The sequence below is a fragment of the Egretta garzetta genome, unplaced genomic scaffold (assembly GCF_000687185.1).
Source record: "Egretta garzetta isolate BGI_Z169 unplaced genomic scaffold, ASM68718v1 scaffold278, whole genome shotgun sequence".
NCBI lineage: Eukaryota > Metazoa > Chordata > Aves > Pelecaniformes > Ardeidae > Egretta > Egretta garzetta.
This window is the reverse complement of record NW_009260608.1, coordinates 907,157-924,372: the sequence shown is the minus strand read 5'-3', so window position 1 is coordinate 924,372 and position 17,216 is coordinate 907,157. Positions and strand designations below refer to the sequence as shown.

At 39.1% G+C, this 17,216-nt stretch overlaps 1 protein-coding gene across 1 annotated transcript; it reads left to right on the top strand.

The window, feature by feature from the left end:
- The first annotated feature begins 762 nt into the window (after positions 1–762).
- Positions 763–15,421, top strand: BTLA (B and T lymphocyte associated). The gene is made up of 6 exons (XM_009644830.2): positions 763–932; positions 10,775–11,086; positions 12,157–12,192; positions 12,859–12,996; positions 13,919–13,965; positions 15,080–15,421. Exons 1-6 carry the CDS (start codon positions 845–847, stop codon positions 15,419–15,421), a joined length of 963 nt encoding a protein of 320 aa, XP_009643125.1. The 5' UTR covers positions 763–844.
- The last annotated feature ends 1,795 nt before the right edge of the window (positions 15,422–17,216 follow it).

Below are 17,216 nucleotides of genomic sequence, written 5' to 3'. Positions count from 1 at the left end.
GCAAAGTTCTGTTCAACCTTAGTTTGGTTCTAACTTCATGAAGAAACTCTACATTGACAGAATTTTTTGGGAAGGTTCAGCTAGGTGATTCAGTGTTTTAGAAATACTTGGGGGAAAAAAAAAAGTGTTGAGGACATGCTGAAAAAGAACCCACAAAATCCAAACCCACATTACTCAGCCTTATGTTATGAGGATGCTAAGACTAAATAGTAGAAGCAATCATCTGCTACACTGCAGACTACTGTAAATTAATCTAACTCAAATTAAGACTATTCAGACATGCATTTCTTACATCTACCAGCTTGTGAATAGTGAATTTGGTCAGCTTCTTAATTTGTTAATCTTGAATTAGAGTAATACAAAAATGGCTGAACAAGTTTAAAATACTGTTGTGCATCCCTTTTCTCTCTGCTATATTGCTGCTTGTAAAACTGAAACTTCAATTGGAGGACCACCTTTAAAAAAAAAAACAAAAAACCCCCCAAAAAACAAAACCCCAAACCAAAACGTAAAACCTGCAGCTATGCCTGTTACACTGTAAGGGGAGCCAGAGAAGGATGAAAGCTGTTTTGCCTTGAATCGCAGAGTTCTGAGATGATGTGAAATGATCAAGCAGTTCACGTTTTACCACACACACACACACACAAAAAAAGACAACTCTAACCCGCCAGATTTTTGCAGATATATTGCTTCCCCTCCCCTTTTTACGCTGTCTTGACAGAAGAACTAGAAAAGGGAATTGGCTCAGATGTATACCCTGGGTAAACCTAACAGGATGTATGCAGACATCTGAACTGCACTTTTTAAACCTGTGGGAACCTTTTCTCTCTACCATGCTCAGAGAATGAAGGCCTCTCCAGTCATGTTGATAAAAAGGATTTTACTGTACACCCTCCTTGTAATGTTGGCTCAGAGCAACTATCAAGATTACGGTAAGATGTGGTCTTGTAATTTAACTTGTCTGTAGTTATTAAACATTGTGGAGAACAGAAACCAAAGCAGTGCTTAGTGTACCTTAGATATAATCTATGTCTTCTTTTATTGCCGTATCAGAGAATTCTAATTCAACTAAAGACGATGATGATGACAACAATTGAGAAATACTAGGTAACAGTCTAAACCAGAACCCCAGCACTTGGGGACCAAATGCCTCTTGCTTTGTGGCCAAAGGCTCTGCCTTCAAGGGGGTTGGCAGCATCCGAGCCTCTGCTTGAAATCCAGGAATCCTGCTAGCTCAGAACTAGACCCAGCAAATTGTCCTTACCGGATAAGTAGGCGTACCTTCAATTATTTAGCTTAACTCAATCTAATTTTCATCCCACTTTCAACCTCCACAGTTTTTAACTAGAGAGGTTCTCCTAACTTGGACTGATGCGAGAACTACACCATGCTCAGTGTACTCCTAACATTCTTTTGTTTCAAGTTCTTCCCTGCTAGTATTATACACGAAACATAAATTTTAGCATCGAAAGAAAGGCAGTCATACAGAAAGGATAACAGCTACTGTAATGGATGCGCTTAGCTGCTGTTCATACATTTCAGATATACCAACTGATAAACTGATCAAAATAACATTTGTTATAAGGCACTGCTAAAATTGCACAAACAAATCGAACCAGCTGTGTAAAGCTTAGTTGACATGCACGACTAACTCTGCAAATTTATAACATCTTTCGACACTTGTCAAAAGTTTTTATGAATAAAGCACATTATTAATACTAATAGGAAAGGTTAAGCAAGCATTCAGAGCATCTGCCTGGGAAGGGAAACCCCAAATGTTTGGCTTAGAAGACATGAATTACCAGGTCAGTTACATGCAGCTGTTTCTTCATCAGGGTGTGATCTGAGCTCAGGGAGGCTACTGAACTGCTTTACATCTGATTTTCAAGTGACAACCTCCTTCATACCCTAAACAGAAGTGTCTTCTTTTCTTGCAAGTTAGCTACTGTTTCTATTCACTTCTTTAGGGCTGCCGGTGTTATTAGCCCCTCACGCAATCACCTCTGTGCATCATCCTGTATAGTCCTTTAATAGATGGACAAACCCTCCATGTTCATCTGCCAGGTTCCTAGATACTGTTTTTAAAACAGAATGTAATTTCTGTTATGCTGCTTAGAGACAGACAGCGAGCGGCTGTCTGGTGCTTAGTTGCTGGCTGGGGTTAAGCCATGACACTAGGTTTGATTTTTTGGTCTACATCAAAACTACTTGGGTCCCTCTGAGAACAATACTATTTCCTTCTATACACCTGTATTACTACAAATATCAGAATCATGTTTATAGGAGCATTGCAGAGACAAAAGTTTTGCAAGTCAGTCTCCACAGAACCATGTTGTAAATGTTTGTTTGTTTTTAAATGTATTTACATTTTAGCCCTAAGTTTTCCAAGCTTGTTTTTATTTTGAAGGAAGCTGAAAATTGAAGCCAACTTATTTAAGCTTTGTATGTTGCAAATCTATCCAAAGTTTCCCGTACTCCTAACAGAAACAAAGTCAACCACTCAGATTTCATACAGAAAGTCAACAACCAGCAAATATTTTCTAAGTTAGGGAAGAAGTAAGCTTGTTTCTGATCAGTCACAAGCAGAAGGACCTCCTCATCCCAGTAATTTTAGTCCAGTTAGACCCCGTCTCCTTTGTAGCCCCAAAGAACAGGCTGTTCCCACCCAGTCCCACAAAGAGTGGTTGTTGCTGTCTGAACAGCATACACAAAATAAACAAAGCACTTCACCCCAATGAAAATAAACCCCAGCAAACCTTCCCTCGCTCCATGAAGTTCCAGCCAGTAACTAAGTACGTTCACATGTGGTGGGCTAATGGTGGGCACGGTTCTCAGCTCAAATAACACCTTGCTGTTAGACCTCCTTGTGGGATAGCCTGCACAGGCTAACATTTGGTTAAACAGGAATGTTCCATCTTTGAGTTTCAGTCATCAAAATATAAAGATGTGTTTTCCGCACTAACATGGCTTTCGTCAAGGCATAGTTAAGAAACCATGCAACTCTCTGTCAGCTACCTCAGCAAGCAGGTCAGCTTTATAAATACTACCACTGACAGAAGGAAAACCCAGAAAAACAAGACACCCAGAAAATCCTTCACTGTACACTAAGTAAACAGAAAAAGTACATTACTGTATCTTTAAGATGACAAGGGAAAAATTAAGTGAAAAGGACTAAAATCAAATTTCTATTAGCAAAATCACATTGTTCAAAAATCCAAATTGTGATATATAAAATGACTAAAATAAAATTTTACATCATTCCTTGAAAAGCCTTCTTTGAAGCTGTGGGAAGTCTGAAAGCGACTTATCCAAGAATCACTTAATATGTCTTCTGAAGTGCTTCTCTTTCTAAATACACCTTACCTAAATTCAGGGGGGGGAGCATATATTTCCACGAGTTCTCTTTTTTTTCTTTCCCTTTTTGTTGTCAAAATTAACACAGTCACGAAGATCTCAGTGTCAAATGTGAAACCCCAATAAATCAATGCACTTTCTGGTGTAGTTTTTGTACCATGGCCCTAATCAGAAACTTCCCAGAACACTGGACCTGAGTTAAAGCCATTAGCTAGTGCTTCGCTGTGTTCACAGACTGATCCAAATGCAGGATTCAAAATGAACTGTAGATGTTTGGTTTTTTTTTTTAATTTTATGAATTATCAACATTTTATACCTCAGCCATTATCTGCCCCAGGGAATGATACATATGACTTGCATTCTATCCCATCCCTTGTTCCTTTTTTTTTTTTTTTAAAAGGAAGGAAAGAGGAAAAACAAAGTAAAGATAAAACCTTTTGAAAACAAATGCCTCAGAAATTTCGTTAATAAGCTTTAGTTTACTGGAATTGTTCTGATGTTCTGAGTTCTTATATGACCAGGTGTGAATGACACCATTTATGATTTGAAGATTAGAAGGCTTTATTTTTAGCTATTATTTTTCTACTGATGGGTCAAGTTAAGTAAATGGAAAGCCATATCCATTAAACCTCTTTGGTTTGCTTAATAAGTCATGTCATGACTATGTTTTTCTAGAACATAAGACTGAGACAAAATTAAAATTGTTTTTTTTTTTTATAAAAAAGAAAGTATTGTCATGGGTATTTCCCTATTGTACAAGTTATGGAATACATGCTTTCATTTGGATTCCCTATCCTGGCAGTATACTGTACAGAAGATTTTCCTTACCGGTGCAAATCAATTCTTGGTGCAATAGAGCCTGGCTCGCTGTGGCCTGTTCAGGAACACGCTCAAGCAATCTAAAAGAAAATGGGCTTTTAGTCAATCTGAATTTTACCGAGGACGATATGTTACAGATGCTTGTACCCTCTCAAAACCTGCACATTCAGATATTCATCATGACAACCCATATGTGTGACGTTGAAAACTTAAGACTCGGTGTAAGACCTTGTAACAGGTTTCAGGTCTCAGCTCGCAACAGTGTTAAAGAAGGGTACCGAAATTATCTCAGAAAGCACTTGCACGTATAGAACGTGACTGGCAGACAGTCTCTACCACTGACTTCTCATAAGCCACAGGAGGCAGCAGATAGAAAAGAGTTAAGACACATTGTCACAGGAAAAGTATGTAAGCCATGTTTGTGCTCATTCATTAATTGAAGTTTATTTTGTGTTTGCCTTTCTAATGAGACCAAATCAACAGAAAATATTCTCTCTTGTTACCAGGTGTGTTGATTTCCCCCACCCCAGTGAAAAAAAAAAAGTTATCCTTCATTCTCTAGGATATTCTGGTTTATACTGTTCTTTAATCCCAAACCTTCACTGACACCTATTCTGGCCAAAGGGCCTTTACAGGAAATCTGTGAAAGATATTTTAAAAATTCACCTTAAATACTTAATTCTAGATGAAAAAAGGACTCAAATCTTTTTGGTTTTAAAAGGATATTCTCCACTACTTTTTATCCATTTAGAAATTTCTTGCCAAGCAAGGTGTGATTTGGGAGAGAGGAAAGGTTAATTAGAGATTTCAGGGCATGTTCATTATGAATTCCCACACTTAATTACTAGAGAAAAAAAGGACAAATTATAGGAAAAGGTTTTCTCTAGCCCAGATTTTTAGTTCAAAATAATTCAAACTAAGAATTTCCCAAAGCCTAAGAAAAATATTTTACTCTTATTCACTCAGCTCTGCTGATGATATCATTCTAGAAGGTCCCCAAATTGATGACTAATAAAACTTACCAAGGACTAGGTTTCTTCCCAGCAAAAATTTGAAAACCTAAAGCCCAAGTCATTCAGTCATCAGTCACTAACAAGTCACAGAAACATGCAAAAGCAATTGCGATTATTTTTCATGCTCCAAGTATTGTTTTGTAACAATTAAAAAAAAATAATTAAGGGCAGCTTAGAGTCCGTTTGCTTTAAGCCTCTGAAAGAAGGCTCTGAAGACAGTCTACAAATTCTTGTACACATCAAAAGGCAAGCAGTAGCTTTTGTTGCTCCTAGCTAGGAAATTTAAAAGATAGCTCAATTTGATTGACAGAGGGGAAAAAAAAAAATAAAATCACTGAATAAAATAGTGGTGTTTACCTAACAGCCCCAGGCTTCTTCCAAGGGATCCACAAATTATAACCAAGAAAATTAAATCAACCTTTAGTCAGATAAATTTCTTCTACCAAGTCTATAGCTACACTGGAAGAAAGAAAAAAACAAAAACCCCAAACCCAAAACACTATAAACTGGAAGAAATGGAAGACGAAGTGAAACCCAGTAGCCTCAACACCAATTATTTTAAGGGAAAAGAGGAAGAGGATTTGTAGGCTGGGGTTAATTGACAGCAGGCTGCCAAACATTTTCACCTGCATCAGCAACCCGAAATGAAGGCTAGGAGCCAGCAGACCAGTGTCAGGCAAGCTGCTACCCAAAGGTGCCCCTGAGGGCCAGCGGGACAGGAGGGATCTACTGCTTAGAAGTCATGGGCTGGCAGTGACACTATTGGGCTGGGTAGCTGAGAAAGCAAGGGTGTTGGAGTCAGGCCTGATAATGACAGGGAATTTTGCTCTGGAAACATAATTTAACCAGACCTGACTATATTGGAACTGTACTAGTAAGTGAATGATCATGACCGAAAGTGAATGATCACCAACAGCAAAACTGTGGCACCTGTTGGCATAGGTGCTTGGGGAAAAAAGGAGAAACGCTATTCAAGTTCACCTGGCTGAGCGATGTACCAGCACATTTCATTTGAACTCTCAAATGTGCAAAAGTAATACAAGTAGTACCAATGCCAGTGGAACTTTTTTTTAAAAAAAAAACCAAAACAAATTGTAACCAGGTAAATCCTTTGTTAGCAGTGGAATAGCTCCTTAGGACTTAATCAGTAGTAGTGCAGGAGGTTGTATGGAGGGAAGTTTCTTGTGATATCAGTGCGAGCATGTAATGCTTGAACTGCTTATACCTTCCACCTACAGAGCAAGGGCTGCACAAAACCTACTCTAGAAGTATATTCAGACCTCGGTAAGGCTTCTGCTCAGGAAATTAATATATTCCCACTGAGGATGTGGCTGGAGGGTAATTAAAAAATTTCTGTACACCCAGTATCACCCCTGTTCCCTCTCTCTGGGAAGTTCTGCCACTGGGTATTACTCTAGGTCACAGTGACCAGTGCAAGACAATCATTTCTTTAGGGCAACATTTCGCATCAATAAGACATTTCCCTTTCCAGCTACCTACACAAGTAGTGTTTGTGAATGCTTTTGGATGTACAAAGTTTGCTCAATGCTTATCTGGCAATTTTTCCAAAAGTGATGGTGGGCAGTGGTGTGTACTGTGTTGTAAAAGCACCAGGTAAATGATTCAAAATCAAGAAAAACATGACACCCTGCACTGGAAAAAGATGAGTGAAAGAGGTACAACAATTCCTGCCCCTCTCCCTGGATAATAATGATGCTGAATAACAGTGTCATTGAAATCTGTTTTAAAACTTTGAGAGAAATTGGACTTTTTGGACCTTCTAGAAAAGTTTTTGGGTTCATTTTGTTGTTTTTTTTTTTTGTTGGTTTGTTTTGTTTTTTCCTTAAAAGAGAATTTTGAAAAAGGTAACAGTATGATAAAATAATTAGATGAAGGACATCAGAAAATATCTGTTCTGCAGAGACCTGCAAATTCTTCTGGAAATACCAGTTACATAGGATTATATCAGAAAGAATGCTGCTATCGGGGCACAATCTGAGCTTTACAGATGCTTCCTGAAGTGTTATCTTCCATGGCAATCATTGCTTAAATAATTGAAACCTCTACTTTCTAATTTGAGCTTTTAGTTTCCATTTTCAGACTATCGATAACCATGTGCTGCTACTGCGGTAATGACCAAAGTAGATATGACCTACTTGCCTGAAACCAAATCATGCTTTCTTTTAATCAGAGGTGGAAGTGTCTGAGTGAAAGATGAGTGACCCTGCTTCATAACAAAAATATATCTTTCAGAATGATCCTATTCAGGGGAGCAGAAAAGGGACTAGATGGCGGGGCATGCTGACCTAACACCTAAGTGCTACCTCGTGAACACAGCCAGGCTCTACGTTGTTGCTACTGCAGTATATTCACCACATCATATATGCTGCAATAAATATATATATATAATGTATTTTAATATATTAAATAAATTTAATTATTTTATTCATATTAAATATCATACAGTGTTATAAATGTTATATTAAATAAATTGTTATTGCTACCACATCCAGATGGATGGTCCCTGGAAGAATATCTCTTCCTGTACACCACATATCTATTTATAATCAGGAACTGCTATTGAAGCAATGCTACGGCAGAAAGCAGATCATGAGTGTGTCATATATAAGTGGAGACCACATAAGAAATGCCATACTGCCTAAGCCCAGTGCTCTGGCAGCAACAAGAAGAAAGGCTGTTCAGTGAGAGCATGTGGGCATGGCCACTTTCTGTTGTCCATTCACCTCCTGTCCCCCCAGCAACAGAGCAGTTGCACTGGGGACATCAGCATGTACATCCTTCCCAAGTCCTTTCAGTATCCATTTATGGACCTGATCCACGAACTTCTCTACATGGCTACATACCTTGACATGTTAGAAGATAAATTCACCTACACCATTCTGACAGATGTCAGTGTAGGTTCTGTGGCCTCAGGGCCACCAGTGATGCAAACTCTACAAGCTTCCACAGAAACCAGTTCCAGTATTACTCTTTTCACAGTTAGGAAGTTTCTCAAACTATGTAATCAACCTTCCTTACTTCACTTTTAGCCCACTATTTCTCCCCATACCCAAGAGAAACATGAAAAAACCCAGATTATTTTATTCTTCTTTTATGACTTTAGATGATTTTATTATGTCCTTTCCTCTCATTACTTTTCTTTAAGTGAAACAACCCCAAGAATTTCAATCTTTTCTTGATGGATCACGTTCATGGTATCTGCTGGCTTCCTTCCAATATGGAGATACTCCAAGCATTGCCCCCTTCTTTCTTGAAGAGCAGTGCAAAAGCCTGGACAAGACCTAGGTACACTTACCAGTCCTTAGCAGGCCACAAAGGTTATCACAAGTCCCCTGTATATCTTCTTGAACTGAGCCCACCTTTTTACAAATAATTTCTCTAATTTATCTCATAAATCTGATTTACTGCTGGAAGTCTACTGATAGCTTTCTCTCTCCACTAACTAGTCAACTAATATTTTCTTAGTTTCACTATCAGTATACTTACACTTGATGTGTTTTCCTCAGTGCATCTCATTCTCTGTCATGACTTTATCAATGTTGCTCGGTTCTTTTATGCCCCTCCTTAATAACCTGACTTTCTTTATGATTTCAGAGGCTTCCTTCTTGTCTCAGTGAAAAGCTTGCTCATGATTTAGCCAGTCTTCTACCGCACTGCTGTAGTGTAGATAGTGCTTGTACTCTCATCATTTATTGGATGGACCACCAGCTCTGTTTATGTCCTTTTCCTTTGTATTTACATTGATGAGTCCTTATCTCCCAGGTCTCCAAACTTACTAAAGCTTTCTTTGCCAAACCCAACTATTTTTATTCTGCTGCTCTCCTTCCTTCTCTTCTTAGGGATACTGAATAAATAAAGGCTTCTGGTTGCCCTTGGGTTTTGTCCAGATTTTTCTCATTAGTAAAAAGACATTGTTTGTACCCAGAGCTATTGCCCTCCCTGTTAATTTTCTCATGTTCATCAAAATGATCTGAATTTCCTCCACTTGCCCCTTCTGCAAGGACTAATTTTAAAGTCCTTGCCTAAGGTGCTTGCCTGTGTGCTTTTGCCACTCTACTCACCCCACTTTAATCCTCTTGTAAAGCTATCCTGACTAAGGGAAAGTTGGTATACAAGGATGATTTCAGGTCTGGACCTCTCAAAGCAGAAACTTCCCAGCATGCCAAGTCCTGTGAACAGATGAGTTTTTCTATTGCGCATGGCAGAGATATATCAGAAGCCAAGATTTCTTGCAGTGGCTGCAAATAACAGCTGTACAGTGAATATCCTCTTCCTCATTATCAAGCAAGATCAGGCATATTGATGGGGCAAAATGAGAACAATGTTAAAGATTTAGGTTTAGAAGCAGATGAGTGCCACCTAATTTTTAGATACCCATTCCCAGCATCACCTTAGAGAGAGTAAACCAAAAAATCAACATCAGCAAAGCATTAACTCTGCTATAATGAAGGCTATGAACACACTTATGCTCCAAACTCAGTATTACTGAGTGCTCTACAACTTATTTACGGTGCGGAGTAGTCTGAGATTTGTAGAGAACAGGTTCACAAACTAGAGGTCATACGTGAGAACTCTTGAATATATTCAAGCTCTTGAATATATTACCCAGGTATTCACAAGGATTGCTATATCACACGCATAAGAAATCCTAGCTGACGGTGAAGGTGAGGCCTTCGGTGCCACCGTTACATGTGCTGGCTGCTGACAGACAGACCCCCTCCTCTCTCTACACTGCCCTTTTCTCCCCTACACATTTCTCCTCCCTACAAAGCTTACCTTCGTCATACTTTACCTTTTATTCTACTCCCCTCTATCAACCAGAAGATATATTTAAGATTTCTTTCTCTGGACTTGTGAGCAATCACTTTCTTCAGTGCACAAGCACCCTACTGTAGGGTAGGGAAGTAGGGGCACATGAGTATCACATGGTTTTTGTGACTTTTACTTAGCCAGAGAAATAAAGCACCACAAGAAACACGAATCTTTAATAAAAGGTCAGGACATTCAATACCAAGACCCAGAGTTAAGGTAACATACCATAGCTTGAACATTGAGTTTAACAAAAGATAACAAAAATAAAAAATAGAGATAAGGTATATTTGCATTGAATATAATTATTTTCATTACTTAAATTATAAAAAAAGCCAACCAAAGAAAAGCCTGTACTTTTGCAAGTTAAAAAGAATTGTGAAGTAAACAATAATCTGAAGTATATCTAAAAGTAACAGGAAAAGTCTGTGAGAAAGATGACACAGGAAAACCTGCTATGTATGTTTTATGTATTTTATTTCTAAACCAGCAAATTTCTAACTTGACTGAGATATAGAAAAAAGGGAAAAATTCATATCAGAGGGAGAAGGTGCATTTTAACAATCCTTGTAAACTGAAAGCACCAATAGTCTTGGTGTTATCTGCTATCACTGCCCCATATAGAGATCAGATCTCCTGCAAGTAGACAAGGGAAGTCTTGAGTAATGAGAGAGAAGAGAAACTGTTATTAGTCTTATGGGGAGTACACAGCAGACTCCCACCAACATGACTTTTGTTATATTTTTCTTCTCTTCTAGGATCTGATGCCGCCTCCTATTGTCCAGTTCAAATTCAAGTTAAAAGAAACTCTGAGTACAAAATTAATCTCGGGAACTCTTTAGTTATATACTGTCCAGTTCATTACTGCAGCAAAAAGCCAGCCATGCGGTGGTGCAAGATAGAGGTGGATACATGTGTGCTGCTGAAGGACAGCAAAACAGAATGGAATTCCAGCGTGTTTACTCTGGAGTTTTTCTCAGTTAATCAGAATGACAGCGGAATTTATCGTTGCCAAGCAGTAGTGGACAACATTTCCAGCGTGAGCCATGGAATAAAGGTTGTTGTTGAAGGTGAGGACCCTATGTTATGAAAGAGTCCTTTAAAACAAAAGGATGCCACGTACAGGAAAGCTTATGCATGCTGGACAATATGTTTCTCCCAAAATGTTTGTCTGGTAGCACAGTTACGGTGGTACCTACCACCTTCTTCATGCTTCTGTCCTACCTCTTGGTCCTGGGGAAAGGAAATAAAATAAGGAAAGAACAGGAGGATCCAGAAGAGAAAAGCAAAGCTACCAACACCAAACAGCCATAAGTGTACTATTTGATAATAAAAAAATACCAATTGGAATACAAAAATATTGTGGGAGGACAGTCTGATTATACTTCATGTGGACTAGGCGGGATGCAAATAGTTGTGTAGTAGCAGTCGATGAGGCCACACAACAGTAAAGAGGACAAAGCAACTCAAGCATCTCACCGAGAACGACCTCTCTTGCAATGAAGTGTAGTTTTGTACACAAAAAAGTTCAAAAGCAGGAAAGATTGTAATAGCTTTAAATGATATTGAGGAGTTAAGTGCAAGTGAGGCCTTCACATTAACATTTGGGATGTCAAGTCTAGATCATGACAAGCCATGCTTGCCCTCTTCAATGTTGCACTGCAGCTAGAAAGTGATCTGGGTGGCCATGGTGTCCTACTGACCCCAGGCAGCTGAGGTGTACGATTGTTCTGCTGCCGGTTCCTCTTCTGGTAAGTTTAAAACCTTGTTTGTTGCTACATGATATGCTGCAACAGAGGGAGCAACATCAAAATTTATGGCTGCAATGTGCTAGCAGGACACAGTATATACCCAGCTTATGATGTGAGTTTACTTTGAAATATGTGTTCTGCTGCTCTATTTACTTGAATGCCAAAGAGGTCTGGAAGTTCGAATTACTCTGTTGGCAGTGGGAGACCAACATGTCATTCCCCCTCCCCCCCAAACACCCTACCCTTTGCTTGTTGCATTTTGTTCCCTCTTCCATCAGCAGATTGAAGGGGAGCCTTGTGAAGACTTCAGTATGCGGTGCAGCGAACACAATTGCAGTGCAAAATGTCAGGTTGCTCTCTCATTTCCCTGTCTTCCTTTTCTCTTTCAGAGAAGTCAGCAAACTTTATCACAATTTCACCAGAAAGTAAGTTCTGATTCTTATTTCCTCTTTAAGAGAAAGGAACTAATCTGTATTGCTATGAATTTCTGGCCAGAGTGTTTTGTTCAGTCAAGACAAACTCATTGGTAAATGACAATGGCTTTCCTCCCTCTTGAACAAAATACAGTCTCTCAAGGGTCACAGTTTTCAAGGCTAGGACTGTCCAGCATTCAGCGTAAAAAGGGCAAAGCCAATCAAATTACCTCCTGGTGGTATACTCTACACTTCTGGCATGCTCTTTAATATCCCAGCGATATATGGCTTATACTTATGAGGTGCTAGGAATCATGCTATACTATCACTTTAACGTGGCCCGAAGTATGGTTTTGACTCACGGTTGGTTACTGTTCACAATTACAATTGCAAAAATACATTGGAAGTTCAGAGCAGTGCTGTAATTCTGACCCTTTGTTTGCTTCTGCCATGCATCCTTCATCAATTACACTTTCCCATGCACTTTTCCTTCCAGTATCTTCATACTTGGCAGAATGACCATGGAGATGGTGATCTGATGACATGCTGTACCGAGTTAAAAAATGTTTGAGTACATTAAGAAGCCAGTTGCATCACAAAGACCTAATGCAAAAAGAAGAAAAAAAAAAAAGCCAGTCAATTCTTTCTCTATGCTAATACATGTTAATGCAATTTTAGATACCACTAGTATCTCAGAAGACTCCCAAGAATCTGGAAACTACAAGACATTGCACATTATTTATGCTTCAGCATCTGTGGGTCTATGTTGTCCATTCATTGTCGCATGCATGTTTTGGCGTCTAAGGAGGTACCACGGTGAGTAGTTCTACCACCTAACTTTTGCCTTGTATGCATTTGATTCCACTCCTTTCCACAGCTTCACAGAAGTTGCATTCAAATCTTTACAAAAGCCCCCTAATAATTACCCCAACTGATTGCTGAGGTGCCCTTGTCGAGTGTGCTAGTTAGGATACTGAATCTTTAAGAACTTAATTTGCCCTGTGTATTGTTCCCTTCCAGAAACAGAGGCATGGAAGTAAAGTAAGAACATATACAAATCTCAGAATTTATAATAGTTAGAATTTTTTCTCCCATTTTGCAAATAATCAAGTTAGAAGCGAATAGCAGTTTTAGCCATGCAAATGCAGTCAAGCCCTATCCAGTTACATTTTATATTCCTAGTTTTCCCTCTAAATTATCAAATAATTTCAGTATTAATCTCTCCTGCTTTACAGGAACATTTACACAGCTGCCATGTCCTAAATCAGGAATGGAACTTGGAGTTCCCCATATCTTAATTTAAGTGATCTTGCATTTGCCTATTGTAATCCCATGACTTTTTTTTTAATTTTAGGAAAATTAAATTATTTCATCTTACAATAAAATTTAACACGTTTGCTCATAAAACGGCTTTAGGATTTTCCGTGCTTTTTTCTCCCCAGACAATTGACTGAACATGGAGAAAACTGACCACAAGTACTCTACACATTTTTCTGCTCCTATTCCCAGGAGCATTGTGGAACACAGAAACTCATTCTATAAATATATCATTCTGTGTTGGTTGGCTTTTGTCAGAATAGCTATTCCCAAATCCAGATTGGAAATAGATTTCTGTTCTTTGAGGTCCACTCAACAAGCCAAGGACTCCTGTAGTAATTAATACTCCTTCCATAAGCAAAAGGACACCTTCTCACTGCTGATTCATTGAAACATCTTTTTTTTCCCCCCTTTTTCCCAGCAAAGAAAAAGAGAAGTCCATTAACTCCACAGAGACAAGAGAGCCTGGTAAGTTTAAATTTTGCCATCATCGAAACCTGACCACGTCCTGCATAATCACATACTGAGAACAAATCTTTGGGTAGTGCAAAATGTGGCATAGGATCAGAGACAGATTTAGTGACCCTCTTGGTGCCTGGACAGCTTGGCTTGCCCGGTGTGAGATACCACTGTGGCTGAGCTGAGGGAAGGAGCTCAGGGACTCAGCCACAAAGGTACTTTAGTTGTCTAAATTCCTGTTAAAAAGTATTAATTTGTAAGTACCATTCCAGTAAGGGTTTAGGCACCTAAAGCACCTCTGTTGATCTGGTTAAGACTGTCTGCGTAAGACAAAAAAATGACCCACAGAACGAGGAAAATGTATGAAAAGAACGACTTTCATATGTGGCTAGCATGAATTCACACAGGTCTTGCAGTCAGTTCCAGAGAAATCAGATGGGCAGAAGGCAGAATGCCAAAGATGTGACTGGAACTGACAGCTATCAATCACAGGGGAAGCATTGGTGGGAATCCAAGGATACCAAACAGGTTGCAGGGCTCCCAAAGGGCAAGTTGGAAGAAAGTTAAAAGCAGTATATTCTAAGTGGCTAGAAAAATGGATATCAAAGGAGGACTTCATTAGAGAGAGATGAATTTATAGAGGAATTTGCAGATTTTGGAGGAGGAGACTTATTTAGAAAATAATAAGTCAAAGAGGATGAGAAGCAAAGGATCAGGAAATGGGGGAATAGGGGAATTAGGAAAAGGTAGTCTGGGGTTTGGAGGTAAAAATAAGAAAGACTTCATAAACTGAGAAGGGAAAGCCTTGAATGAGTGGCATAGAAGAGCTCTCACAAAATGATAAATCAGTTTTGCCTTACGTTGGCATCTTGCAAGAAAAGACATGAGAGTTTGGGAAGGGAAATGGAGAAAGTCAGGAGATACAAGGATGACTTCTAACTTTATTTCAAAGATCGATATAAAATCCAGTGACCAGGTGAATCCAATACGCCTGTGCTCAAAAGGCAGTTTTGAGGGGATAAAGCAACTTGAACAAAATCTTACCTGCCCCTTAATAAATAAAGCAGGAGCACAGGCAACAACCATAGATGCACAGAGCTGCACCCTCTTCTGTTTTCTGCAGGTCCGAAGTCTAGCAGCTGCTCCATCCCATGCTGCTAGCACAGCTCAAGGTTCAGAAGAAAGCTCCTCGCTTTACTATTGCTCCATGGCCAGACCGCTGCAGGCCTTGCACGGCAACCCAATTTATGACAACGATGTCCCTCCCCGGAACGGTCAGGGGACAGTGCCGAATGCACCTCGCAATGATACTGTTATGCCTTCCTACCCAGTTTTACATGAAAGCCCAGATGTTCTCACGTACGCCACACTAAATCATTCTGCTTCTGCAGAAAGAAGCCAGAGAAGGCAACTAACTGTAGAAAATGAATTTACAGAATATGCCTGCATTAATGTAAATAAATAAAAGTGGCAAGGACTTCTCCAGACAACCATTTTGCATGCAGTCCCACTTCTAACTTCCCTCCAGGATGTTGTTCCTTTCCCTTTCGGGAAGACTTCCCTTTTGTTAAGAAGAACCTATGGATGCTCCCCTGTAATGCCAAAATTCAAAACACAGCCCATGTCGATGGGTGGGTGTTTGCACTGTGTGTTTGTCTCTTAAATGGGGGAATAAAAACTAACAGTCAGCTTTCTTATTTTTCCTTTTTTCAGGATTCTGCTTCTAGCCTGATTTTGATTTGGTTATGGTTTGAATATAGACAAAGGGGAGAAGAGGAAGGTTTTCATAGGGTAGAAATGTATAAAGCGAGTCTGTGAGGAAGATGATATGGAGTCAGGTTAATTTCTCCCAAGTAAAAGCTAAGAAAATTTGTGGGAGAATTTTTCTCTGAGTTTCTAAGAACATCCTTCCAAGGATTCAGTTTGTCATTCCAGTTTCCTCTATTTCCTTGCAAAGTTCTTTGAGCACCATGAATGTCTGAAGCTATTATTAACCCAGATCAAGTGAATACTTGTGTGTGTTTGGTTTTTGTGGAAGACAGGGAAGGAGAAGGTTTGTTTTCCTCTTACAAAGAATTCTCACAAATAATGTGTGAGAAAATATTGAAATATTGTGCACTCTGTTTTTCTCTCAGTGGGATGACTGGTTAGCTAAGTTATTGCATATTGCTTTTGTCCATGATGAATCAATGGAATAACAAATGATGAGCAGTGACTGACCCCAGTCAAAATCAAAAATTTTTGTTCACAAATAACTCTGTATAATTGTGTCACACTAAGTTTTCCTTCCAACAGTTGCACAGAAAAAGTGACTATGCTTCATGCTCAGGTTTGTGGGGAAAAAAGATAAAAAGGAGGTAAAGACCAAAGTGTCATCTGAAGTTTGAAAAGAACGCTCATGCCCTTCTTCTGCACCACTTATTCACCTCCAGCTTGGATACCTTGCATCTGCTCTTGCAAAATAATGCTCTTAAAAATTACTCTTAGCTATATTTGCACCAGGGGTTTACAGCAGCAAGTAGAGAGTCTTTAACTTGATTAAGAAATTGCACCACAGTTGAAAGGGAAGGACGTACTAGGTCTCAGGCTGCGGGTAACACACCGAATGATTTGCACTCAAGTTAATGGAAGAAAGTAAGGATCTTCTGTCTTCATATTTCATCTTGGTATCATTCCAGCTAACGCCAAGGCTGTTAAGCACATAAGCATTCACCCTGCTATTTTGGTAAGCTAAAGGGTTTATTATGCTTATGGCACACTTCTGCTTTACCTCCCCTCCTTTGAACTCAGTCACAGTATCTGTGTGGACAAAAATCCATAGTAATGGTTTCTGCACTAAGTTTCTGCACTAAGTTGTTAGTCCAGGCCATTAGATATGTTGATTTTTTTTGTTTTTAAATATAGAAATTATCATTCCAGTAAATCACTGATAATCCTCATTTAAAAAAGGTAGTAAAAAAGCATCTGCTAGAAAAATTCAGTTTGCTCTGTTTGCTTTAGTGGGCCTGGGCCAGTCCTTGTACTGCTAGAGATTAATTATTTTAAGTGAAGGACTGGAAAACTTGGAGCAAGTTACGTATGAATAGGCCCAGAAATAGACCTTTAATTGCATATATTGTTCAGCTGATAAGTGTACCATTATTTTTGTGGACTAAAAGTAGCTTTCAGAATAAGGAAAAAAATGTTTCTCTGAAACAGATTCTACCTCAGTGGTCTTAAACTGAAAAACAGGGGCAGCCATTCAATGGAGAGCCTAAATG

Excerpts from the sequence above, each read along its gene's own strand:
- BTLA (XM_009644830.2), top strand. The coding sequence starts at position 845 with ATGAAGGCCTCTCCAGTCATGTTGATAAAAAGGATTTTACTGTACACC. Across the intron at positions 933-10,774 it reads GAGCAACTATCAAGATTACG|GATCTGATGCCGCCTCCTAT; the intron begins GTAAGATGTGGT and ends CTTCTCTTCTAG. Across the intron at positions 12,193-12,858 it reads TATCACAATTTCACCAGAAA|ATACCACTAGTATCTCAGAA; the intron begins GTAAGTTCTGAT and ends ATGCAATTTTAG.